This window comes from Cryptosporidium ubiquitum, assembly GCF_001865345.1.
Source record: "Cryptosporidium ubiquitum isolate 39726 chromosome Unknown contig_3, whole genome shotgun sequence".
In the NCBI taxonomy this organism is placed as follows: Eukaryota; Apicomplexa; class Conoidasida; order Eucoccidiorida; family Cryptosporidiidae; genus Cryptosporidium; species Cryptosporidium ubiquitum.
The window spans coordinates 568,919-594,158 of NW_021639817.1; the positions used below are offsets into that span (position 1 = coordinate 568,919).

A 25,240-nucleotide genomic window follows, 5' to 3' on the forward strand; every position below is an offset into this window, starting at 1 on the left:
GGTTTTTCTTAACCCCAAAGATATAAATACTTCTAAATACTCTGAGAACCGCGTTAACTGAATTAAAATCACTGCAAATGTAATTTGTTCTTCATAGTAGTAATATTAGATTTATATCGTAGTAGCTTACATATTCAACTCAAGTTACTCTATCAGAATGCATTATTAAACTTTAATCCGGGAATCAAAATGTTGGTATTTAAAGTTATAGAATCTGTGGGAAAACTAGTATTTTAATTAAATTAAGTACTATAATCATTCTTGTACAACCATATTTTTTATAAATACCTAAAAAAAATACCTTGAAAATCATTATTAAAAACAGTATTTAAGTGCATAATAAAATATGTACTAAAATAAAATCCGAATGATACTTTTTTATTAAGCTGCTAAATAACTACCAATTATTATGTTAATTAGTACAAGAAAAAAAAAGCTGTAATTTTTATGTAAAACACAGTAAATTTCATTTTTTTAGGCTTAACAAAAATTTACAGTTAGACTACACATTTTTTTTAATTTATATTTTATAATTCGAAATCGAAACAAAAATCATTTTGTAATTCATATGGCACCTAACTTCACTGATGAAGTTAATTAAAAATTTTGAATGGTCAAAGCGTTATGTCCATATTAAACGAATTATAAAACAGCAACTTTTTGCCAAAGCTTCATTTTTTAACATGGTTCATTATATCAATATGGTTTTTTGTCTTCTTAGAGCATAAAACCTTAGTTAACCTGCTTTTGATTTTATATTTAGTTGTACGTTTCTTATATTTATTCTCCAAAGGTCCAATCCCCTGCCCGTTGATGGCTTTCCTTCTAGTTTTTCTGTATTGTTTTGTGAAATATATCTTTGAAAATCCTTCATTAGGCTTTTCCATTATAGAAGGTATCTTAAATGATTCAGTTGTTGATGCAGCCGCCCATGAATTATCATATTCTGTGTAAAGCTTTCTTTTAGCCATACTTGGAATAAAATAAGGATAATGAGCGTGTAATACCCTCTGGGGATAAACTGAATCCATTTTCTCTAATTTAATGTAAAGTTTATTATTTTCATAAATAAACCCCGAGGAAAATACTTCTTGGCAAAAGTATTTAAACAATTCATATGATTGAGCATTTGCTTTTGAAAAGAAAGCTAGTTGACTTATGCAGTTTTTCTGAAATTTAGGTATCGTCATAGATAGCCATTCTGGTATCATTTTTGAAAAAAATTTTGCGACAGAAAACTCCGATATGAATTTTAGTCCAGCAATACTTGAAAGAGCATAATATCCAATAGAAGAAAGCATTGACCTAATTACCAAGAAATTTTTTTCGGAAGAAACCCTAGATAAAAATTTATTATTAGGAATGATTGAGATAGTTGTTAATATTGCAAATCTTGCAAAGGATTTAGGGTCCAAAAATCCATCAATTGGCTTAATTAATCTATATGATCTATTGATTCTTTCTTGAAGTTCAGTTTTTAACCTTGAAAAAGGCCCATTATTAAATGGTCTTGATATTATGCAAGACTCAACTTTTTTGCATATTTCTTCATAGTAAGGAGATATTTGATCATCCGCAACAATAGACACCGAATTCTTGCAGTTATCAATTGAAAATTTTTCATCCTTATATCCCATTGACATGATTGATGCACCTATAATATCTTGTAAATTATAGCTCATGAGTGCGCCTGTAAAAAATGGAGCCATACCCATATGCATACAGTGAATGATCTCTATATACCAAATAGATGGAATCATGCATACTTCTATTGCAAAACTCATTAATCGTTGGTAGGGCTCTATTACCAATTCAGGTAATAAGTACTTGAAATGCTTGACTCTTGGATACTGAATATTCGAGTTATAATTCGGGCTACTTAGATTTATTGAAATTCTTCTTCGGATGAAACTCGAAACAGATTTTCTTTCTAATGGAATATGTATTGGATAATTGAATTCAGGTTTGGAAGAGCTAATTACATCCGGAATTTCGATGCATACATCTCTATTAAAAGAAATAAAAGATTCTTTAAAATTTGTGTAATCATTAATGAAAGTAGTCGTCGGTTCTATGAGTGAATTTCCTGAAGAATTTTTGTAAGCAGAGTTTACCTCTAAGATCATTTTTTGCCAACCATTGTCGGCTTCAATTCCAGGCTCTAATTTATAGCCAGTTAATTTAGATCCTTGAATTAAATTAATAGTTATAAAAATAACAATCAAGCATATTGAGAAAAATTGTGTTGTTTCGTACCTCATTATTGATGTGTTCGTGCCATCAATAAATATATTTTTTAAGTTAAAATTAATAAGGTATCTAAACGTCAAAAATTACATTTAAATCGGCGCTATATGTTATTATCTGTAAATTTGCAAAAAAAAAATCAAACAAGCTCTTTTGCATCACAGAAAAATACTTATCAAACTAAATTACTTAGCTATATCACTCTAATACAAACTTTATTAAATTTATATTGGAAACTTTGTTATTTTTATAAGTGAACTACACTGTTGAAATGTTATTAAAAACTATCCTCGGATTAATTTAACAATTTATTCAATCCGGGAGTAAATATTAATTTACTTCAAGCTGTTAACTTCGAATTCTAAATGTTTAATATCGGTATTTAAAATTGGTAATTCATTGCTAAATAGTGCACTACTAAAATAAAACTCACTTAATTTTCAAGCTATTAAACTAAGAATGCCGACTATCCGCAAATAATTGATTTTATTGAATAAACTTTTTAGTAGCTCAAAGTCACTATCAAAAAGCTGAGCTGAATTATTAAAACGGTGTGTTCGTAATATATGCAACTTCGGAACTGGAAATCACGTAATACAAAATAATTTGAATCTGACTATATTATGATTTCTTTGAATGTATTGGAAATCGATATAAATTATAGTCTAATATTAGCATAACTACTATTTGTACGAGAGTAATAAAGGTGAACTTGATGCCATTATTTCACCTGTGCTAAATTCAACCCAATCAAAAATTAAATCTTTTATTGAATAATTCAATACGTATATTATTGAAAATATTATCACAATAATTCCAAAAAATTGTTAAATGTATAAATAATGCTCTTTACAATATTATTTGGCTATTTTTTTCTTCATCGTCAATTTCTTTGTAAAAAATCTAAACCCGATTCTAGTCCTTCTTCCCGTATTAACCTTTTTAATAGAAAATTCCCCCGATTGAGGTCCAAATCCATCTTTAAAGTGGTCTGTTTTGACCGTTCTTTTTAACTTTTTAGATTTGTATGCTTTTTGTACTTTATTTTGTCTTACCAAGCTAGGTGAATTAAATTCAATTTGTGCGTAAACCCAAGAATGGTCATAACCACTATAGTGTAAATCACTTGTCATATCAGGTACAAATAAATGGTATGAACTGTCTAATATTCTTTGAGGCATAATAGCTTTTGAATGTAATTTTTTGTCAATAGGCAATTCGTTTGTAGCTTCAACAATAAAACCTGCAGAGAAAATCTCTTTACAAAATAACTCAAAAATAATCGATCTTTCAACTGTGATATCATTAGAAAATTTAGATAGTCTTTTTATACACCCTGGAATTGAAATCAACGATATTTCAAAAATCATTTTCATAATTATCTTAGTAAAAAATACGGAAACTTTTTTTTCTGACTCAAATGCCCAACCCAGAGTATCAGATATTGCATAGTATGCTAAACTCGCCAACGCTATTCTAACTGGCAGAAAATTCCTTTCAGAGTAAATTTTTAAATCAATACTTTTATCTTTTACAAGTGACATTGAAAGCAAAAACGCATACCTATAAAACTGCATTGGTGTTAAAAACTTTTGTTTTACAGGAATGTGTTTATATGCATCTTCTACTCGTTTTTCAAATTCCTTCTTCTGTTTGGAAAATTGTTTTTCAAATTGCTTAGATTCCAGACACGCTAGTACATTATTACAAATATCCATATAATATGGAGAAATGTAATCATCAACTACTAATGATATTGCATTAAAACAATTTTCCAGATTAAAGCGTTCATCCTTATAGCTAATACTCATCAATGCAGAACCAACCACATCTTGTAATGAATAGCTAAAGATCATCCCAGAAAACTTTGGTGCCATACCAACATACATACAATGAATTAATTCTAAATACCAAGTTGATGGAATCATACATTGTTCAATTGCATAAGTCATTAATCTCTGGTATGGCTCTGGTGTTAATAAAACCAAACTTTTCCTGAAATGTTTCGGTCTAGGGAAGTTGGACAATTTAAGAGTTTCGGTCATATTCAAATTTGGGGTTTTCCTAATACTTGATACTATACGTATATCCTTTACCTCTGTTGGAAAATGGACTGGAACGTTTGATTCAAGACGAAAGTATTTTTCTGACAACTTTTCATGTTCAAAGTGGTCACTACATAAAACGTACTGAGGGTTATTGTATTCTGAATACTCACTTGCTTTTTTTGACAACAAGTCCTGCCAATTATTTCCTATATTTACATTTTCAATAATTAGCGTAATAAATCTGTTCCAAGTTGAAGTCCTTCCTTCCAATGTTTTGTTTTTACTAAGATAATGATCACCTTTATCAGCTGCTTGAGAAGAATTTGTACTAATGGGCTTTATGGTCGTTGTTGAACTATTGGCTTGCACCTCAACAGAAACCTCTAGTTTTTCAGGCGAACGATTTATAGAGGCAGATTCAACATAAGCCAAGTAATTTACAGAAACAATAATTAAAAGAAACGTTAAGAGTAGATTTTTCATTTTTCCTCATTTCAATATTTCAAATAACTGCAGAGAAATGGAAAGCGGGGAAAATTAATGCTTAAAATAATAAAAATGATTATAATTGTAAAAAAAGATTCTACGAGTGAATTTATTGCCCTGAAACATGCCTAGAAATTATATCAGATCTTTTTTTGCCTTTTGTAAATATATATTTTGCCCTTTTAGACAGCTTAGTTTTTTTTTCACCAGTTCTATAAGCCTCAAACCTGTTTCTTATTCCATTAGGGTTCATTTTTTTAGTATTTTTTAAAGTCTTTGATGTAAAAACCTTCCTCCTTTTGTTTCCTTCTATTCCCCTGTTAAATACAATTTCTTCAGTACTAACAAAATCCATCCAGTCAGTGCTATATTTATCAAATCTAAGGTTATGCTGCATTTTTGGAATTACAGAGGAGTATGAAGGGATTAAAATTCTAAAGGGCTTAGTTATTGTTATAAAATTATCTGCCTTATTTGAAATGATGTCTTCATCAATAAATCCAATAGAAAAAATTTCTCTACAAAAAGATTCTGCGACAATCATAGATAAGTCAAATTTAAGAAGTGGTAGCACTTCAAATGGGCAGTTAATGTCAAATGAGTCTAATGATGACATGATACCTTCTGAAACCAACTTTGCCACTGTCTCAACAATTTTAAATTTTTTTGGTGGATCATTTTTCAATCCACTAATACAGTAAATTCCCAATGAAGATATCATCATTCTAATAGGAAGAAAGTTTTTTTCTGGATGAAATGATTTAAGGTTCATTCGGCTTTTTACAAAATATAAAGAATATAATAATGAATACTTTGAGAACTGAATAGGGGAAAGATCACCACTCTTCCATTTTAAAAGAGAATAGACCTTTTTTATTCTTTCTTCAAACTCAGTTCTGAATTCAGAAAATGGGCCTTCAGAGAGTGGCCCAGATTTCAAACATTTTTCCATTCTTTTGCAAATTTCAATATAATTTTTGGAAATTTGGTCATCCGCAACCAATGAAACAGAATAATAACAATTTTCTATAGAGAAACTTTCATCCTTATACCCAATAGACATAATCGCGGACCCAACTAAATCTTGCAGACTATAACTCATGACAATTCCTGTATAGTACTGGGCCATTCCCATATACATGCAGTGAATTAATTCCAAATACCAAATAGATGGAATCATGCAAACTTCTATTGCAAAGCTCATAACTCGTTGGTATGGCTCTATTGTAATACTTGGCAATGTTTTTTTCAAATATTTTATTCTAGGAAAGTGAAATTGAATATCATTTCCCAGTTCAAAATTCTCGTACTTAAGTTTCATTCTATGATGTAACGGTACAGCCTTACTTTCTTTTGGAATATGTACCAATCCCTTTGAGTAAGAAGGACTTAAACCGATAGTATTGGTTTTTACTGCAATATTTAATTCATCATCTTGTATGCCACTCCTCGAGGCATCTATTTCAGAGTGAATATCCGATAGTTTTCTAATTGCTAGTCTTCCAGTTGCATTGTCAGATTGTAATAACTGATCGCAATAATGAACAAATTTAACTAGCCCAGAATTAATTATTGAAGAATAATATTTGATATTATTTTTTGGATTCTCCAAATCATAGGCTAAAGTAAAAAATATATTTGAAATGAATAAAGTAAGAATGGTACTCAACTTAACTATAGTCATACCTAACCACACTGAGTCAAATATATCTAACTTTATGTTAGTTTTTTCTTGGTGTGAGAAAAATTTTATCTAAACCAAGAAAAAAAAATTTACTAGATTGTAAATATTGATTGGGCGCACAAAGTAAAAACACATTTAATTAAATATTTGGAAGAAAAAGTTATTGAGCGTAACATTATGGCTTTGACATATTTAACTAGTAGTTATTTATTTGATTTAGCTATCATATATGGGATTAGAAATGTATTTGATATTATTACTATTTTTTTTTTTTCGTTTATTACAGACTTTTCTCTTTTTTTTCGAACTTCTAAAACACAACTTTGATTTCTTTTTCTTCTTTGAAAATTTCTTACTTTTTTTAACGGAATTTGTATTTTTGTCTGAAATTGGTTCCTGAACATTGTCTCCTACTATCTCAACATTTGAACTATCCGAAGAATTATTTCTACTAAATTCTTGAATATAGTCTAAGCTTTTATCGTGAGCATTTTTGAAATTCATCCATGAATTACTGTATTCCGAAAGTGGAAGCTCTTGGATCATTTCAGGAACAACAGACGCATATGAATTCAACAAAATTCTTTTTGGATGGGTTGAATTAATAAATATTGAATTGATTTCCCCAAGGCTTTGATATGATTCATTGATAAAGCCAACAGAAAAAACCTCCTTACAAAATGCTCTGAATAATTCAAACGAATGAGCGTTAGTTATATCAAAAAATCTGATTATTTCACTTGAACATTGTTCGATAACTGTATCTGTCTTCTCAAATAAAAGGTTTGAAATGAGTTTTGTAAAAAAACTCACTAGATGATTCTCGGACAAAAAATTCGTTTTTAATTTTTTTACTAGTGCATAATATCCAACTGACGCGGCCATAACTCTAATAGGCAGGAAGTTCCTTTCAGGGAAGACTTTATTTAATGACAGTTTTTTTGATAAAATTGAGAGGGAATACAAAATTGAATATCTGGCAAATGTTTTAGGATCAAGAGCACCCTCAAGTGGAGAAATACTACTATATACCTCTTGAATTCTCTGATTGAATTCGTTTTTAAAATTGGAAAACTTGTTCGTATAGAATGATCTAGACTCAAGGCAAGATTCAGCTTCCCTACAAATTTCTTTAAAGCGAGATGATATTTTGTCATCAGAAAAAAGAGGTAAATATTTGATACAATTTTCCTTTGAAAATCTTTCATTTTTATATTCCATCGAAATAATAGCGGAACCAACCAAATCTTGTAAACTATAACTCATGAGCATACCATCGAAATAAGGGGACATTGCAACATACATACAATGAACCAATTCTAAGTACCAAACTGAGGGCAGCATACAAACTTCTATAGCAAATCCCATAACTCTTTGATAAGGTTCAGGAGTTAATTCAGGCAAATTTTTCTTATAATGTTTTACCCTAGGAAAAAAATAATTTTGAATTTGGCCATCTTCTATTAGTTTTGTTTGTGAATGTTCACTGAATGATATCAAACTTTTCGTTTCAATTGGAATGTGGCAAACCTTCTCAAAGCCCATATGACTTTTTTTTGGAATTCTATCTTTATACTCAAAATCATCATTGTTTAACGAGTTTACCTGGCTTTCTGAATCTAAATATGAAGAAAAAACATATTCTTGTTTGTTTACAAATACTTTAAGCTCGTCTGTAGTCAAACTATTAACAAGACTAACAAGTCTATTTAATCCATTTTGACGATTATATGCTACTTCCTCTCCCTTCAAAGTTACATCTATGCCTTTGCCAACAATGTGTGTTATTTGTGCTATAACCAGTATTAATATTATATTTATAATTATAGTTGTTGATATTTTCAAATTGCTCATTTCCAATTCTATAGGAATAATGCAAATTTTTTAAAACCTATAAGAAAAGAAATATGGTGTATAAAATAGAAATTTAAAGAAACTTCCTCATAAAATTGTTCAGTTCAAATAGGTTATACCATTAAAATACCAATTTTTAGTAAAATTGCAACTTTTTTCCAGATAGTGACATTTCAGCTCACGCGCCAAAGATTTTTTTGATTATAAAATATAATCAAAAAAAAAGATACTGTTCAATTAAACAAATGAAGGATTGAACACTGTGATACAATAAAATTAGTTAATTTAAAAATAATTATTCTGATTTGTGTCATTATTCTTTTCGCCATCTTATAAAACATAAGTTTTGAAACTCGGAACTGGCCTGTAAAGCTAATAATACCAAGTTAAATAACTCATAAAAAAAGAATCCGAGGTATTGAGTTAAAAGGACTTAACCACCAAATTCTCCAAATCAAACATAATAATATATTGAAGTTTTTTCTAACCTTAAATAGAATATGTGAATTTCTTATTAATTTATAACTCAAATATAAGCCGAAAATGAGTTAATGTATTATAGTAAATTTATGCGGAAAAACTACCTTTTATGAAATATAAGTTGACAGTTATTAAAAATGAATGTAGAATAGCAAAAATAACAATATTCGTGCTACCATTCTAAAAATCACGAATCAGCCGGATTTAAATGTGAAGAAATTAATCCGGAAATTCTCTGCTTACGTCGGGTGAATAATTTAGAAACTTTATTAGTAATGCCACTTTTCTTTGTATTAACTGTGCGACTTCCTTTTATTCTATGAATACTCCTATCATTTGCGGCTTTTAAATATTTAGTTTTCATCGGCTTTTTTTTATCAACTTCAGATCCAATATGTTCGATTTTTTCTACTGACTGAAATTTTAGCCACGACAAGTTACCCGAAGCATCAGATCCATCAATAAGAGAAGGAATTACAGAAGCATAGGCTGGATCCAAAACTCTAGAAGGCAAAATTGCCTTATTAAATGCATTTATATCACCTCCTATTAATTCAACACTTTCATCAATAACGCCTATTGATACAAATTCTTTGCAAAATAATTCAATGGCATTTTGAAATTTTTTGCTATTTGAACCAAGTATTCCAGGGAAGAAATCCATGCAAGTCTTCATATAACTCTTAAATTGTGCGAAAATCATGTGACTTATTAACCTTGTGACTTTAGACATCCTTTCAGAAATAGTGCTCTCATCAACCGGAATGAATTTATTAACTAGGTAGCTCATACTTAATATCATAGCTCTAACTACTAAAAAATTTCTTTCTACTGCCGTATATTCTAAATCAAGATTTATTGTTTTAGATGATAGAGACAATAACAACGAGTGCCTTGCATAATTTTTATACTGTTCCTTCTTTTCTTGGCTTTCTATCTCCGAATATACATTATCAATTCTTTTTTGAAATTCTTCTTTCAAACGGAGGTAAGGTTCAGAGGAAAATTGATTAGATAATAAGCATTTGCTCATACTGTCGCATATCTCTTCATAATTTGAAGAAATATGTGTGTCTGTAAAGGATGAAACAGATCGATAGCAATTTTCAATTGAAAAACTTTCGTCTAAATAACCCATGGTTTTAATAGCAGAACCAACAACATCTTGAAGGGTGTAACTCATTAACATCCCCGAAAAAAATGGTGCCATCCCCATATAAGTACAATGGATTAATTCAAGATACCAAATAGATGGAATCATACAAATTTCAATAGCATAAGTCATCATTCGTTGGTATGGCTCATACGGTAATTTTGGCAGATTCTTATTAAAATGCTTAAATCTCGGAAAGTGCGTCAAAGATAGATCAACTGGTTTCAAAGACATACTTCTACTGAAACGAATAAATACAGATGGGTTCTTTTGTTCTTGTGGAACATGAATACTGAACCCATTTAAATTGCATCCCGTATGTACAAATTGATTCATCGAATAAAAAATGCGGTCATTATACAAGGATTGTTGAGGGTTATTAATAGGGAAATAATTATCTGAATTTGTTTGAATAAAGTTTTCCAAGGATCCTTGTGAAAAAGATTGAGAGGATTGCATAATTAGCCGTAGTAAACCATTTTTAAATGATACTGCACCCGGTATAAAAATAAAGAATAGGGAAATTAGCCATTTATAACACATCATTAATATTTTTTCTATTATGCATAAATGGGTATTGAATTTAGACCTTTGTACTACCCGAGCGCGTATTTCTGCCACATTTTTTTGAGCTCTACGTACTGAAATTTTTTCTGTAATTAACTGGATAAAAACATTTAAATAGATTTCGTTAACTTATTTAAAGTAATCAACTGTCGATTTGTTGATTATTTAGCCAATCTATAATATTGTTTCTTAGTTTTAAATTGGCCTCCAAGTTTACTTTATTAATGAGTTTCTATTTTAGTGATTATGATGGGGTTTTGTTTATTTCAAACCTTTTTAACATAAATTTAGTTCTAGATTAATTTTCAGACTAATCTTAAAATTCAAAAAATTTAATTTAAGTTTTCAGAGAAATATCATTAGTTGTTATTTTAATGCAAAAGCGTTAATTTATACTGATTAAATTACTTATAATTTGGTGTAGTTCAAGTCCAAGATAATTCCTTGGGTTTCAATATTTCTAAACTTTGATATAATTCGGAATGTCAATGGTTTAAAAACATTTTTTATATAGTTTGTTGTTGTTAGTGGATTCTTTATTTTTTTTTTTTTTTTTATTCAGCAATGTGACTTCAATAAATTACAGATTGTCATTCATTTTTGTGAAACTGGGAATGTCCTTAAAAATATAATAGATCCCCCAGAATATACTTAAACTGTTTCTATTACTTGTTTGTAATTTTATTAATTATTTATAAAATAGATTGAATAATGATAGTGTTAAAGAAGTAAACATAATTTAACTCATGTTATCATGAATTAATTGAAAATAAACCTTTCTTCTAAAGTTTGATAACTATGATAGAATAAGTTATTATATCAATATAACCCATAATGTTTTAAGCCTGCATGGATATTACAAAGACCCAATGCAAAAACTGGTTAATTTATTATTTTGGTTTCTGTTAAGTAAATATTCCGAAAAAGTCTTTTAAACCAAAAAACGATAAATTATGCAATAACAAGTTTTTAACATGAAAAAGTGTTCTAAATTGTCAGAAGTTAAAAGATTTAATACTAATGGCTTGAAGTTAACTTGGGATCAATTTGAATAATGTAATATAGTGATGTTGCTTTTGTCATTCAAGTAAAAAAATAGTCACTTCTCTCGAGAAAGTAAAACCAAATGAATTTAACATCTAGAATTAAACATTAAAAATCGTAAGATCAGTTTGTTTTTTAATTATTAGTGACTGATATAGCAAAAAATAATTTGGTGCCTAGAAATGGAATGAGTCACAAAAATTTTCTCAAAATTACAGATATTTGGCATTATCATAAATTTTAATTAAATTTTACCAAAATTAACTACATTAAAAATTATCACCTGTTCTGACCATTTTTCCTTCCTTTTTCTTTCGTCTTATTTCATTAATCGTTAAGATGGTCATTTTAACAATTTAAAATGTACATTTTAAATTGTGTATATTACAAAAGATATTTAAGTTTCTCGATGAAATCAAATACTTGTTTTTTTGATATTTAGCTTTCTAGTTAACTGTTAAATTTTTAATTAGATTGTTTTTTATCTACAAAACTTTATTTTTTTTACTTGACAATTTTTTTCTAAAAATAGACTAATTAAACATAAATAATTTAATAAACTTATAACAAGAAACATGGGAAACTAACCAATATAAAGTTTAAAAAGTTCCTTTAAATAAATTGCAAATTAATCATTGAATATAGTTTGTTATACTTAAGTAGGAACTGAAAATATTTTTTATTAGAAAAGCAAAGTTTTACTTAAAAATATGGTTTAATTGTTAATAAAAAATTTACAACTAAATTTCCACTACAAATTTACACAAATACATTACTGTTAATTATATCTTGTACAGTTTTATACTCCTTTCCCCAAATAGTTACTGCTAAACTTCAAGTCCATTAGTGGCATTTTCCATCTAAACACTAATTATATATATATATATATATATTTCTCTGTAGCTTTTAAGGCTAAATTTATAATCTTGTGTTAAAGAAATGTATTCAATTATTTTCTTATTAACTCGGTACTAATATAGAAACCATGATGAAATACATCCTCTTAATGAATATAAAAGTTTTGAGCTAAGATACAGTTGTTTACTTTTTAAAAAAATAGTTTAGAAGAGACATATAATAGTTTTTAAAACATTTTTTGTTCAATCTAGAAAGAAATTTATTTGATTATACTTATTAGGAAAGAACAAGTTGTTGATAATCCTTAGAGCTTAAATATAAGTTTCTTGTTTATACACTGTTTACAATTAAAATACAAATTTCGGCAGTCATAGAAGAGTAATATTTATTTAAATAATAAAACACTGACATTTATTATAAATAACAAATTAAACATATTTTTGGAATTGATTGTATTATAACGCATGCATCAGGCGCCAATTTCAGGTATCAATTTATTCATCTAAATAGATTTACACATTCTTTAAAAATATTACGAATGAAATGAAGCTATTCTAAGATTTTATATGTTCTTTAACGTTATTTTCCCTAATCTTTAGGTTGATCTCATACTTAGGAGTAAGATGAGAAGTATTATTTCAAGTTCAATTATAAAAACTTTGATTATATTATTTATAGTACATACTATTGGATCAAATTCAGACTCAGTATCAAGACCAACCAAAAAACAAAGGAAATTTACTGTGCTTAACAACATATTCAAGAGAAAAAATAAGCAATACTCTATTGTTTCAAAGGATGGTTCACTTTTATTTCCTGCTCTAAAGGCAATTTCTAACCAGAATATTCCAATTTTGAAAAGTGTTAACAATTTCGATAATAATTATGACGAAGGTAAGTTACGTAAAAGTATACTTTCTGTTATTTCTCACGTTTTAAAGATATACTTAATAGAAACCAGGTATATATTATTAAAAATGGAGAAGTTCCAGGGTGGGATGGAATGAAAATACCAATACATTCTACCAATGATTATTCTAAATTAAGATTAAAACCACCTGAAGAAAGTAAATCTATTTCCATTTTCCCACCAGTTGTGATTGAAAGGTAAGTATAATAATCAATACTAATTAGTTTTTTAAAATCTTTTCAGATTTATGTTATTTACTTTGGAGGAGTGTCTTCTTCCTTCAAAATTCTTTGTTCAGGTTGCTTTTTGTACGTTTGATGCAATCTACCCATATTTAGAAGGTGTTCCTTCTGGAGAAATTATGCAAGACATAGTAGGTGCAGCAATGTATTCAATCAATAAAATAGAAGGAAATTTTTCTTTTGATCTAGATTACTGCCGTAATGCAATTGCAATGATTTCGGACCCACGTATTAATTCAAATGCAGATTCTAAATGTCACGATATCTCTTTATGTATGCATCAAGATCATCTTCCCCAATTATCACCTTCTTTAAGTAAATTGAATTTGAACCAATTAATAGAAAAATCTTTTATGCTTCATGGACTTGAATATCAACTTAGAATAAACACTTCTGTTGAATTTATTCTTTGGAAAATAATTAAATTCACCCATAAATCCAGAAGATGGAAAAAGTACAGGAATCCCAACAGACTATTTACAATCATTCGAGCATATATACTTACATTATATGTTAGGCATTCAAGCCAAATTATTCCAGGATGGTATTTAAATCAATTTCCCCCTCCAAAAAAGTCTCTATCATTTGTATATGTGAAAAATGAACATTATACAGATCAATCTGCTTACATTAACTATTGTGCGAAAAAATTAAAATGTTGGCTAGATATATTCCAACCAATTACTTCACCAATTCTCCCAAATATAGACACAAAATATGAAGTTTCAAGATCTGCCTGCTTTCAAGCAGGAAGAGCAGGATTTGTAAGCAGTGAAGAATTTGACTTCTCTGATATGATTGAACAAGGCACTGAAAATGTTGATTTGTTGAATCTTCAACTTCCTGTAATATTAACCAAATCAGACAAAGAAATTAACTATATTAGAAATAACAATTTAAGAAGAGTCTCGGAAAATAGAAGGTGGACAAGTTACCATGAATCATATCCATACTCATTCAATGAGAAAGCCCCTCAAAGTTCGAATGATAATAATAAATTTAATTTACAAAATTTAGCTCAGGAAAATCCACCAAAACAAGAATATCAAGACGAAGATATTTTATTAGACGAAATTACTGACTTGGTAAGAAGAAAAAACAATAAGGAGTTAAATAGCGAAGATGCTCATGTCTCAGATCCAAAAAGCAAAGAAATTCACAGTAAAGTTCCTCTTTCTCCCAAAGAATTTCTAAGTCGATTAAAGCAAGATAACTTCATTTCAAATTCTCACAAAGAGAAAATAGACGGTGTTTTATACAATCCCAGAAGTATCATTGATAATCAATTTATTCGTCGTGGAAATGTTTATTCTTTAAAGAGAAATGACAATGAAAATACTGAAGTCGAAATAAATGATATTCAAGACGAGGAAGAAGATATGGAAAATGGAGAAGCTCAACAAGATGGTTTTGAGAACGAATATGATAGTTTATAGTCATTAATAATGCACAAATGCCTAAAATAATTCAATTTTCAATATCAATCTTAGTTTAATCTATTTTTTTTTTGAGACATCACTTATAGTATACAGTTATGCATTTCCATTTCTCTGCAATTGCTGTATTCTTCCTAATAAACTACCCCCTAAAATATTTCCATTTACGCCTAAAGTATCTCTTAAGCTACCTAATTTGCTGTTAGAATTGTAATTGTTATTACAACCAACATGATTTATATTCATGTTCGCATTATTTAGTGGTAAACCATTATAAATACCATTATTTTGTTGGAAACCGTTGTAAAAGCCGTAGTCCTCAAATCCTCTAATTTGCTGTCCATTAATAGGTTGAATTCTCGATCCAAATGGAATTGGCGAAATAAATGGAAGGACAAATGCTTGTACTAAAGTCAAACAACAGCCACAAACAGCCAACGATATTTCTATGCATGCCATCCACTTCACAGTAGACCTTAACTTATCTAGAGGGGATTTATACTTTTTCCTTTTTTCCTTGAGTTCCTTCTCTCTCTTTTTAAGCATCTTTTGTCTTTTTTTTCTCTTTTTCCTTTCCTTTTTTGAAAGTTTACTTTCATCAATACCATCATCAAAATACCTTCTCTTTAAATTATTTCTTCTATAATTGATTTCGTTATAGTTTAATTCTTGAAATCTCGCTAGTGAACGAAATTTTGGTTGGTTTTGTAACTCGGAGCTGTTTGAAGTATTATTCTCAAACTCTAATTTATCAGTAATTTCTGATATATTTTTAATATTGTATAGATCTTCCAGATATATTTTTTCAGTTGAATTGTTGTCTTGATTCATTATAATTGAAATCTCATCAAAAAGCTTGCTATTTTTATCTCCTAATATGTAACATGTATGTGTTTTATTTACAAATTTAAGTGTATTTATTTGGTTATGACATTTGTCATGTTCATTAGCTGATGTTTCATTAAAATAAATATAGTATAAATCTGATTGCTCATCCTTTAATATTTTTTCGTTTGTTAGGTTCATCTGAGTTAATATATCCTCAAATATGCTGTCCTTTATAGATTCTACGTGTTTGATTTGGGCATTGGCTGTAGAGCTTGAATTCACGAAATTAAAAAAAATCGAAAAAGCTAATATAGAAGCTAATAATAAATTTAATTGTATTCTAACAATCATGATGGCTACTTTATCAAATTTTTCCTACATGTTAGTTTTTTATCTGATCTATTTTGTTTTGAAAAAAATTTGTATGTCAAGTAATTCAAATTAATGCATAATATTTAGTGGAGTAATCTGATAATTGCTTTGGTATAAAATAATAGACAATTATACTTATTACAAGTTATGCACAATTCTCTAACTATATTTTATTAAAGAACGTTTATAATTTTAATTAATTAACTCAGTCTATTTCAATAGCTGATAAAATATTATCTATTTGCTTTTTAATTTCCGAATTCGACGTAAAATTTGAATTTTTATCTTTCAACACTTGGTGAGTTTTTTCTAATTTGAAATTGGTAGAATTCTTGGTAGAACTTGAAACAGTGGCTTTTGAATGGTTATTACTGGTCATTGTTCGTTTATCAGTTATTTGAACGCCCGTCTTTCTTGAGACAGGCTGATTTTCTGTAGTTTTTGATGGCTTAGGTTGTTGTCTGGAAGCAGGCTTAGTCTTTAAATTAGAATTTGAAATGTTCATTTGACTCAATGAGCTCTCTTTTACGATTTTCTTGCTTTGTTGATTTTTGTTAATTTCTTTTAAATGAACAAGATGAGGGTATGCTACGTATTCAAGCTCGTTGATTGAGATATTTTTTGGAATCTCGATTTCACTGCTTACAAATCCCATAGAAACTAATTCAGTGCATGCATGCTGAATCATTACGTTGGAAAATGGACAAAAACCAGCTTTATTCAAATACGATAAATAATCTACAGAATTAGTTGAGAAATGCGCATTGATAATTTGACGTGCACATTTTGCAATCATTTTAATAGGAGTGGGCTGAAGTAAACTTTTATCCCCAATTTTCAAATAAGCTTTCGGAGAAATCTCAAATGCATCAACATCTTTAAATCCTTTCCTTATCAAATATTCAGTTAAGATCATTATAAAGTTAAAATATCGTATTACGTAGAATAGTTTGTCTGGAATTTTTAATATCTTATTCTTTTTACTATTAGCACTTGTAGAGTCATAGTACTTTTCTCTTCTAGCCATTAATAGTCCAACTATAATTTTTTGGGCATAAGATCTGGGTTGTTGTCCTCTGAAGAATGGAGGTTTTTCTTTGTAAATATTGGTAATTTCTTTTTCTAATTTCCTAACTTGATTCTTATTATTTTTCAAAAACTCCTTGGAAGTGAGACAGTTTAACATAATATTGCAAACTTCTAAACCTCTTTGATTGATTGCTATGTCACTAAAAAGGGAAATTGCAAGCTTACATCTAGATAAGCTAAAACTTTCACTTGGAAGATCCATAGATGCCAATGATGCACCGACAATATCTTGAAGAGTATAACTAGTAAGAATACCAGTTGTGAACTTTGTAACTCCTCTATGCATACAGTATACAAGTTCTAAATACCACAAAGAAGGTAATTTGCAAACATTTATTGCATATGAAATAATCCTTTCGTTTGCCTCTAAAGGAAGCCTGTAAGAAGATCGAGAAATTACTGGCATTCTTCTCATTTTTACAGTTTTAGAAATCGGAATAATTGGAATGTGAAGCTTAATTGGGAGTTTTGAATACTTATTCTCAGAAAGAGGGTTCGTTCCATCAGCATTTATATCATTGGGGAAATTGGGTTCTATACCTTTAACAACGACAGTTCTAAATAGTGGATCGATTTTTCTGACTCTAATTCTATATTGAGAGTTGTATATATGATCATTCCCTTGATTATCAACTCCTACCAATATGTTATCGGGATTATACTGCTTTTTGTCGGATTTTTTTGTAAGTATTGGAATAAATGTATTTATAAATATTATGATAAAAGTTAGTCTCATTTTAGCAAGATTGAAAAATAAATACAAATAATGGTTTCAAAAAGAAGATCTTTATTGGTGATTCGAAATTTTATTTCGTTATGTCGTCTGAAAAGTTCGATATTCACACAGATTGCATACTTTTATTGTTCTGTCAATTTATTAGTCACAGAAAGAGCTGACTAACATGTCCTTTTTCAACTGGCAATTATTTCGAAAGCAAACCTTCACGTACAAATGCAGTTTCAAATATTAAATTATTATCTCGGTATCAATACCTACTAAGCTTTAAAAATTTAACAATGACGATACCTGTAAATGTCTGCAAATACCTGCAAAAATCATGTTTTTGCCGCCAGTCTGTGCGTATTAAACTGGCGGGAAGGACATTTGGAATAAAGGTTGAGAACTTAAACATAAAATTAAAGCACTAAATGTAAAAGAATAAAATACTCAGATATGACTATTGATTCCGGAATCGCAACTTTCCTCAAAAAAATCAGTAGAGGGAGCGAAATCATCATTGTATCTTATTGCTTCAATGATAAACTATGTAAAAAAGGCTAAACTTTAAGTATAGTCAGCTCCTGCTAATTATATAACATGATAATAAAGAATATAATTCCAGTTTTTTACTTTATAATGATGTATCTTCAGTGAATATCTCAAAATGTATAATTTGGGGATCTCATAGTTCCGGATGATGCAGTTCGTCCACACTTTAAACTTCAAGACAAATTACTTCAATTTGGCTTAGGTAATCTCAGCGATTGAATATGACAATATCACAAACTCCTCTGGATTCCGGGTAGGTTCTAACCCAGAACAGCAGAAAGGAGATTCAATCAATACATGCAAGCATCATTGAATAACCAAAGCCTATATATCACCTCAAGACTTTATAGTTTTCCTAAAGTGAATCGGTTCTTGTCTCCGATGTTATTAACCAGGTTAGACAAATACATAGCGCCACTTTTGTTTTTTGAAATAATTTCAAGTCGCATACCTACGTAAACATAGCATTGAAATTAAGAAATAATAAAGTTCCTTTTTAATCCTGTTGAATATATTGACAATTCTTTTCTCTTTAGCCTGAATTTTTGTTATTTTTTTGGGCTGTTTTCTTTGTTGGCGTTTTTTTGTTGGTTTTTTTCATAAACCTTTTCTTCAAAATTGTTCTTAATCTTTTCGGCGACTTTGTGGAAATTTTGCTTATCTGAAATATACAACTTGTTGAGGCTTTTAATGGCTGAAGCTCCTCTTTCTTTTCTAGTATCAATGCTTGCTAAAGTCTTAGAGTCATTTTCTTGTAACCAGACCAACATTTTTGCAATCTTTCTGATCTCTTCAGTCCCCAAATCTTGATGTTTTCCCTTAGGTTTTGTAGCTTCTTCAGATTCAGCGCTTTTTTTTTCTATATCGTTTTTTTCATTATGTTCATTTTCTTCTATAAGTCGCTTTGATTCTTTATTTTTCTGTTCAATCAATTTCCTTCTTTTAGCTTCTTCCAATATGGCATTAATAATTACTTTTCTTCTCTCTTTTTTCCTCAAAGCTGCTTCTTTCTCTTGAAGTACTTCATTTTTTTCTTCCAATGGATTTCTATCTTCCATTCTGTCTTCTGCAGAGAGTTGTTGAATTCTCCTTTCAATCTTGAGCAATTCGATATTGTGATTGTGTAAGCTTTCTTTATTTTTTTCTATATTTTCCAGAACATTTCCATATTCTTTCGTCTTTCTTTCTTTGTTTTTAAGTTTTTGTGCATGCAAACTCAAATTTGCATTTTCTAACTTCAGTTTACCTATCTTTTGTATCAAATTCTTTTTTATTTCAACACACTCAAGAAAATCCTTTTCTTCATATTCAGGACTCGCATTAGATTCTATCAAATTGTTAGATTCAGTTACAGTTTCATCAACTTCCATATTTAATTGTATAGTATGAATCAATTTATTCCCTGTTAGAATTTCCAATGCTGTTATCTGTTGTTTTGGAGTGATTAAAGTTATGGTGTCATCATCTTCTTCTTCTAGTTCAACAGGCACAGTAGCAATCTTATTTGTTACTTCTTTTTGAGTTTCTGACTTTAGATGGTCATCGGATTTATGAGGAACAATTAGAATACCAGATGCAAGTATTTTTTTTCTTGTAAGTTCATCAAATTGGGATACTTCTCCCAAACCAGTAACTTCTACATCCTGCTGCCTTAGTAAATTTAACTTGTCTAATAATCTATTTTCTTCGATGATCTTATTTATTTCAAATTCTTCCTGTCCTTCTTCAGAGGTTTTTTGGCTTTTTACGGTAGAAATATCTCCACCAAAAACAAGTGATCCACTGTATCTTAAATCAATATCGGATAGCCATAACTTGACAAATGTGTTGTTTTTCGTGTTGTATTCCTTAATATTTTCTGGACGTTTGTAAAAAGTATCTTCATTTTCTATCGAAAGTTCTAACTCTTTTTTAATTTCTCCAATGATCGTATTATCAAATTTAGTAAGTTTTCTCTTTTTTTTATTAGATTCTAAAATTAAGTTAATTTGATTAGATAAATAGTTTTAATCTCTTACCTCTTGCTGCTTCAACAACATGACGGAAATCATTTGCATGAACTTTATTGCATTCACTTTCTTGGAAAAGCAACAAAAGTAACAGGGTGCATGCTGAAAAAAAACTTATTAGAGACATTAGAAACAAATTATTGTTCCTATACCTCGTCATTATCTTCATTTCAAACTTTTCTATTCACAAACTTGATCTAATAATTTTAATTTGAAAGGCGGGCTAGTTTGATTTACTTTTTCAGCCAAAGGTTATGCATTTCAAATATCATTTTACATAATTATTAAAAAAAGTTCAAGATTAAAAACAGTCCTATAACAAAAAATTATAATTAATGTAAATACAAAAGCCTATTTATTCTTTCTTTTTGGTAAATTCGATTTTGGAATATTGATTTTTTCTGTATTCTCATCAATTTGAGGAATATGTAATAAATCTCTGATTTTAGGATTAGTAGTTTCCTCCGAGTTTGCAATGCTACAGTTCTCAAATATTTCAGAATTGCATTCATCCAAGATTTCATGTTTGCTTGGTATAGAAATTTCATTAGAGAGAGTTTTACTGGGTGCGTTATGTAAATTCTTTTTAGTATGCGATAATTTAGGTTCCGAATTGTCTTCTAACTTTTCGAGTAACGAACCATTACTCAGGTTTTGTGAATTCAAATTATAAGTTGGTTTCTTGTTGTTTCTTTTTGGCATTTTTTGCTGAGCAAGTTGCAGAATTGGAATTTCTTCAATAATTTGAATGTCATTATATTTGCTATTGGCAGAATTTTCTTCAATATCCAGTAGTTCACTGTAACCTTTAGGCTCTTTTTTCTTTAATGGTTTTTTTTTTGATTGAAAACTTGAGCTAGTGTCTTTCTCTGTGCTTTTTTTCATCGGAATATTGCTGATTCGTCCAGCACTCTCAATTGAGGGTAGAGTAGAAATAAATGGAGTATTTTCTGAAATTTCGAATTGAAGGTCATCGTAACCATGTTGGGGATATTCTTTGGCGTATTTTTTTGATGAATTTTTTTTTCTTTCTTTAAACTTTTTTTCAGAACCAATATTTAATGATGATTCCAACTTTAATGGAATAAAATCCAGTTCTGGGGGTGAAAAATCCTGTTTTTCTACTACTTTTCTATTCTTAGTTTTTTTTTTAATATTTTTTTTACCCTTCTTTTTCTTACTTCTAGTTTTCTTTGTTTTATTTTCCTCGCGTAATTCTCTGGCTCCATCTTCGTCCAAATCTTCAAAATTAAGGTATTCTATTTGTTCTGGGGTAGTCAATAAAACACTATTTTTTTTCTTATTATTTGAATGTTGTTCTCCTTCATAAGAAAAATTCTTTTCACTCATAATTATCCCAGATGGAATTTCATTGGTTAGTATGAGTTTGGAATTTAATTCATTTTCTTGGATTGATAGTTCTTCGGGTTCTACTCTTATAGAATTTGTTTTTTCGTTTGAAAAATTCATATCAGGTTTTTCTAACTCTGACTCTTTAGTAGCATTTTCGAACTCAGCAGGGATTGATCTTCCCTCTTCATCCAATTTGTTAAATAATCCTTCTTTTACTGGGCCTTTCTCAATCAGGTGTTTGGCAGAACCCTTCCAATTTGGTTGACTTCTTTGTTTGTCTCTTAAGAATTTACTCCTAAAAAATTTTAATATTAGAAAACTCAGGGTGGGAATAGAAACTTACTCTGTTGGGTCTTTCAAAATAGTGTTATGAAGTAAGGGATTATTTACTTGTAGCTTTGTTTCATCAGGCAAATCAAGATTATCCATCCAAATTTTAAGTTTTGGATCAATATATGATGGCTGAGAAATATCTTTTTCTGCACTTATACCTGTATAATCAAATTTGGTTGGGAAACCTAATAACGGAGTCGATTCTTTATCATTTTCACCATGATTGTATTCAAGTACAAGATCTTTCATTTGGCTGATTTTTTCCTTTATTTCTTCAAGCCTAAGATCGATTTGATCTTCTACCCCAGCCTTTGGAAGATCAAAATCTTCTAAATTTATACTAATCAGTTTAGGCCTACTATAAGGTGAATAAATTATAATATTCAAAATTTGTTCAACTTACCTAGGTACTCTAATGTAATCAGCCCTACCAACATTATTTTGAACTGTTTCTACTCTATCCTCTTTCTGACTAACCTTTTCCAGATAACCTTGATCTATTTCAATATTGTTCTTTGTGATGGGCTCGATAAACCCTGGGATCTTGCTTTTTATTTTCTCGGCATCATTTAAGTAGCTTGATTCACCTATTGCAAATCGCAAGAAATATGGCGAGATCAAAAGAAAATATAAATAATTTATTATTCTTAAATTTCTTCTAGCCATTTCCATACTGAAAAATGATATTGAGCCGGAAATAACCTTTTTTACTAAATTTTAGATTCCGCTTTGTTTTGACCATCAAATATAAATACTCTTTACAATGGTGCCAAAATCTAAAAAAATTGACAATTGGTCATGATAACAATATTAGTAGCAAACCTGCTATTTTTATTATAATAGCCAACCAAATTTCAGAAATTTTAGATTACTGCAAAACAAAAAAAAAAATCTATTATCTACATTCTTACTTTTTTCCCACATTAATTGCGCCACAAAATTTAAAATGGCGGGTTCAGTAAATTAATTTTTGTTAGATTTAACAGAAATTCAAAAAGAAGTTAATTTGATATTTATTGAAAGAAATTTCACTCTTTATCAAAATTATAAGACTGATGTTTGGGGAAATATAATTTTAATCTAATCATCCTTATGCAAATAGGTCTTTATAAAGTATTAGCACAATTATTATTAGATAAATTACCAATTTTGGAATTAATATATTTGAATATTACCTATTAATGAAAATTATATCCTTAGATGGTTTTCAAAGCTATGGCTGTGTTGGAAGTGGTTCTAAAAATGCGAAAAGGGATCATTTCAAACCGATCAGCACTAAATTCTTTAGCCTCAATTATGCAATAATAGTACTCTCAGTATTGTCACTTTTAATTACAATATTTGGGTCATTATTTAAAACATTAATAAAGGTGTATTTTTTTTTGGTTGTGAATAGACTTATTTGCGCATTGGTAATTTCTTCTTTTATACGCCACATACGAAATTTTGACAAATCAAGTATTAAAGTACTACTTCCTCTTCATTTTATAAATCAGGCAAACTATCTCGGAACATCGATTACGGCCTTATCTACAAGAATTCCAAGCATTCTATTTAAGCCTCAAATGAATTCGATGAATTATTTAAGCGTTTTTTCAGCTTTCTGTTTCACATCCATTTTAGTAATGGAAATTATAAACTTGGTCTATACCTACGATATATTTTTTAAAGTAGAAAGGAATTTCATCATTTTAAAATCAGCAGTCAACAACGGTGATCTAAAATTAAACTTGTGTGTTTTTATTATATTTGGTTATTGTTTGTTTGCTGATTGTATCTATTTACTATTTTCAATTTTAACATACATAAAATATACACTATTTCATGGATATTATACTGAAATTATTCTAAGTTCATTTTCTGGTATTTGCATCTTTATTTCGGTTACTGGTTTGTTATTGGGTGTTTCAATTATACACTATTTGAGATGATTCGCGCGCTTAAACAGGAATGATTCATTTCAGAAAATGAATTGTTATTCGATCCTGGAGAAAATCCCTCCAATTACTATTGGTGCAGGACCATCTGATGATCTATGGTCTGAAAGATTAAAAGAAGAATTGAAAGCACTCATAGGATATACAAGCTTATTGAAAAATTCAGGTGAAGAGTGGTTTAATATAAAACCACTTCAAAATGGAACAAGGTAAGATTTAAACATTTTCATATGGCCTAGTTTTATTTGTTGCAGATGGGAAGGAATTTGCTGGTACACCCACAACTTAAAAAAATACGAATTTAAATTTCACTTCAATGTAAGTTGAGGGTCGGATAAAATTTGGGTTTTCAAATGGTTATTATGAGCTTTAACTTTTAGATACCTGAAAAGTATCCAATAACCCCGTTTGAAGTAGAGATTCCAGAATTGGATGGGAAGACTTTGAAGATGTACAAAGGTGGGAAAATTTGTCTGGATAGTCACTTTATCCCACTTTGGTCAAGAAATTACCCAAAATTTGGTATTGTACATGTTCTTGCTTCTGGCCTGGCACCATGGTTAGCTGCAGAAGTGCCATTTTTAGTATCAACATGTAAAATTTAGTTTCTTTCCATGGACAAAATTTTATCAAAAAAATAAAAGAACTTAAAATAAATTCGGAATTAGGACATATGTGTTAATTTCTTATGATCTATTTATATATCTTAATTTTAATTTCTTAGTTGTTATTCGGCTCGATTTTCTATTATCTACAACTAATAAAATTTTGGCGCCAATTAAATTGATCTGTGCTTCTAGTATAAGGGGGATGGCGCTAACAAATTGAATATAATGTAATTTAGGTTTTAGAATATATTGAGCAATTAGAAAAACAAGTGTAAGGAGAAACACTTAATCTATTTATGTGTAAATGGGCATACTTCAAGGTTCAAATCAAAGTGCTATAGAGGGAATTATACTGTAGCTGAAACAAAAAGGACAAAGTTGTAATTTTATTTTTAAGTTGTGAAGATCAAAAATAATCCCTTAGTTTTGATA

The 25,240-nt window shown here is 29.2% G+C and overlaps 11 protein-coding genes across 11 annotated transcripts; 3 read left to right on the forward strand and 8 right to left on the reverse strand.

The window, feature by feature from the left end:
* Nucleotides 1–671: 671 nt before the first annotated feature.
* On the reverse strand, nt 672–4,778 carry cubi_03582 (uncharacterized protein; the record flags this gene model as incomplete). Its single annotated transcript, XM_029020595.1, has 2 exons — nt 672–2,319; nt 3,157–4,778. 2 exons carry the CDS (start codon nt 4,776–4,778, stop codon nt 672–674), a joined length of 3,270 nt encoding a protein of 1,089 aa, XP_028875039.1.
* Nucleotides 4,779–4,890: 112 nt separating this feature from the next.
* cubi_03583 (uncharacterized protein) lies at nt 4,891–6,465 on the reverse strand (the record flags this gene model as incomplete). Its single annotated transcript, XM_029020596.1, has 1 exon — nt 4,891–6,465. One exon carries the CDS (start codon nt 6,463–6,465, stop codon nt 4,891–4,893), a length of 1,575 nt encoding a protein of 524 aa, XP_028875040.1.
* Nucleotides 6,466–6,681: 216 nt separating this feature from the next.
* On the reverse strand, nt 6,682–8,319 carry cubi_03584 (uncharacterized protein; the record flags this gene model as incomplete). Its single annotated transcript, XM_029020597.1, has 1 exon — nt 6,682–8,319. One exon carries the CDS (start codon nt 8,317–8,319, stop codon nt 6,682–6,684), a length of 1,638 nt encoding a protein of 545 aa, XP_028875041.1.
* Nucleotides 8,320–8,986: 667 nt separating this feature from the next.
* cubi_03585 (uncharacterized protein) lies at nt 8,987–10,411 on the reverse strand (the record flags this gene model as incomplete). Its single annotated transcript, XM_029020598.1, has 1 exon — nt 8,987–10,411. The coding sequence occupies one exon, from the start codon at nt 10,409–10,411 to the stop codon at nt 8,987–8,989; it is 1,425 nt and encodes a 474-aa protein (XP_028875042.1).
* Nucleotides 10,412–13,044: 2,633 nt separating this feature from the next.
* cubi_03586 (uncharacterized protein) lies at nt 13,045–15,009 on the forward strand (the record flags this gene model as incomplete). Its single annotated transcript, XM_029020599.1, has 3 exons — nt 13,045–13,315; nt 13,363–13,528; nt 13,575–15,009. The coding sequence occupies 3 exons, from the start codon at nt 13,045–13,047 to the stop codon at nt 15,007–15,009; spliced, it is 1,872 nt and encodes a 623-aa protein (XP_028875043.1).
* Nucleotides 15,010–15,105: 96 nt separating this feature from the next.
* cubi_03587 (uncharacterized protein) lies at nt 15,106–16,188 on the reverse strand (the record flags this gene model as incomplete). Its single annotated transcript, XM_029020600.1, has 1 exon — nt 15,106–16,188. The coding sequence occupies one exon, from the start codon at nt 16,186–16,188 to the stop codon at nt 15,106–15,108; it is 1,083 nt and encodes a 360-aa protein (XP_028875044.1).
* A 226-nt stretch (nt 16,189–16,414) lies between these two features.
* Nucleotides 16,415–18,034, reverse strand: cubi_03588 (uncharacterized protein; the record flags this gene model as incomplete). Its single annotated transcript, XM_029020601.1, has 1 exon — nt 16,415–18,034. One exon carries the CDS (start codon nt 18,032–18,034, stop codon nt 16,415–16,417), a length of 1,620 nt encoding a protein of 539 aa, XP_028875045.1.
* Nucleotides 18,035–19,116: 1,082 nt separating this feature from the next.
* cubi_03589 (uncharacterized protein) lies at nt 19,117–20,746 on the reverse strand (the record flags this gene model as incomplete). The annotated part of the gene is made up of 2 exons (XM_029020602.1): nt 19,117–20,540; nt 20,587–20,746. 2 exons carry the CDS (start codon nt 20,744–20,746, stop codon nt 19,117–19,119), a joined length of 1,584 nt encoding a protein of 527 aa, XP_028875046.1.
* Nucleotides 20,747–20,928: 182 nt separating this feature from the next.
* On the reverse strand, nt 20,929–22,935 carry cubi_03590 (uncharacterized protein; the record flags this gene model as incomplete). Its single annotated transcript, XM_029020603.1, has 3 exons — nt 20,929–22,225; nt 22,274–22,618; nt 22,667–22,935. The coding sequence occupies 3 exons, from the start codon at nt 22,933–22,935 to the stop codon at nt 20,929–20,931; spliced, it is 1,911 nt and encodes a 636-aa protein (XP_028875047.1).
* Nucleotides 22,936–23,444: 509 nt separating this feature from the next.
* On the forward strand, nt 23,445–24,194 carry cubi_03590x5 (uncharacterized protein; the record flags this gene model as incomplete). The annotated part of the gene is made up of 1 exon (XM_029020604.1): nt 23,445–24,194. One exon carries the CDS (start codon nt 23,445–23,447, stop codon nt 24,192–24,194), a length of 750 nt encoding a protein of 249 aa, XP_028875048.1.
* A 36-nt stretch (nt 24,195–24,230) lies between these two features.
* Nucleotides 24,231–24,805, forward strand: cubi_03591 (uncharacterized protein; the record flags this gene model as incomplete). Its single annotated transcript, XM_029020605.1, has 3 exons — nt 24,231–24,409; nt 24,455–24,518; nt 24,581–24,805. The coding sequence occupies 3 exons, from the start codon at nt 24,231–24,233 to the stop codon at nt 24,803–24,805; spliced, it is 468 nt and encodes a 155-aa protein (XP_028875049.1).
* Nucleotides 24,806–25,240: the final 435 nt, after the last annotated feature.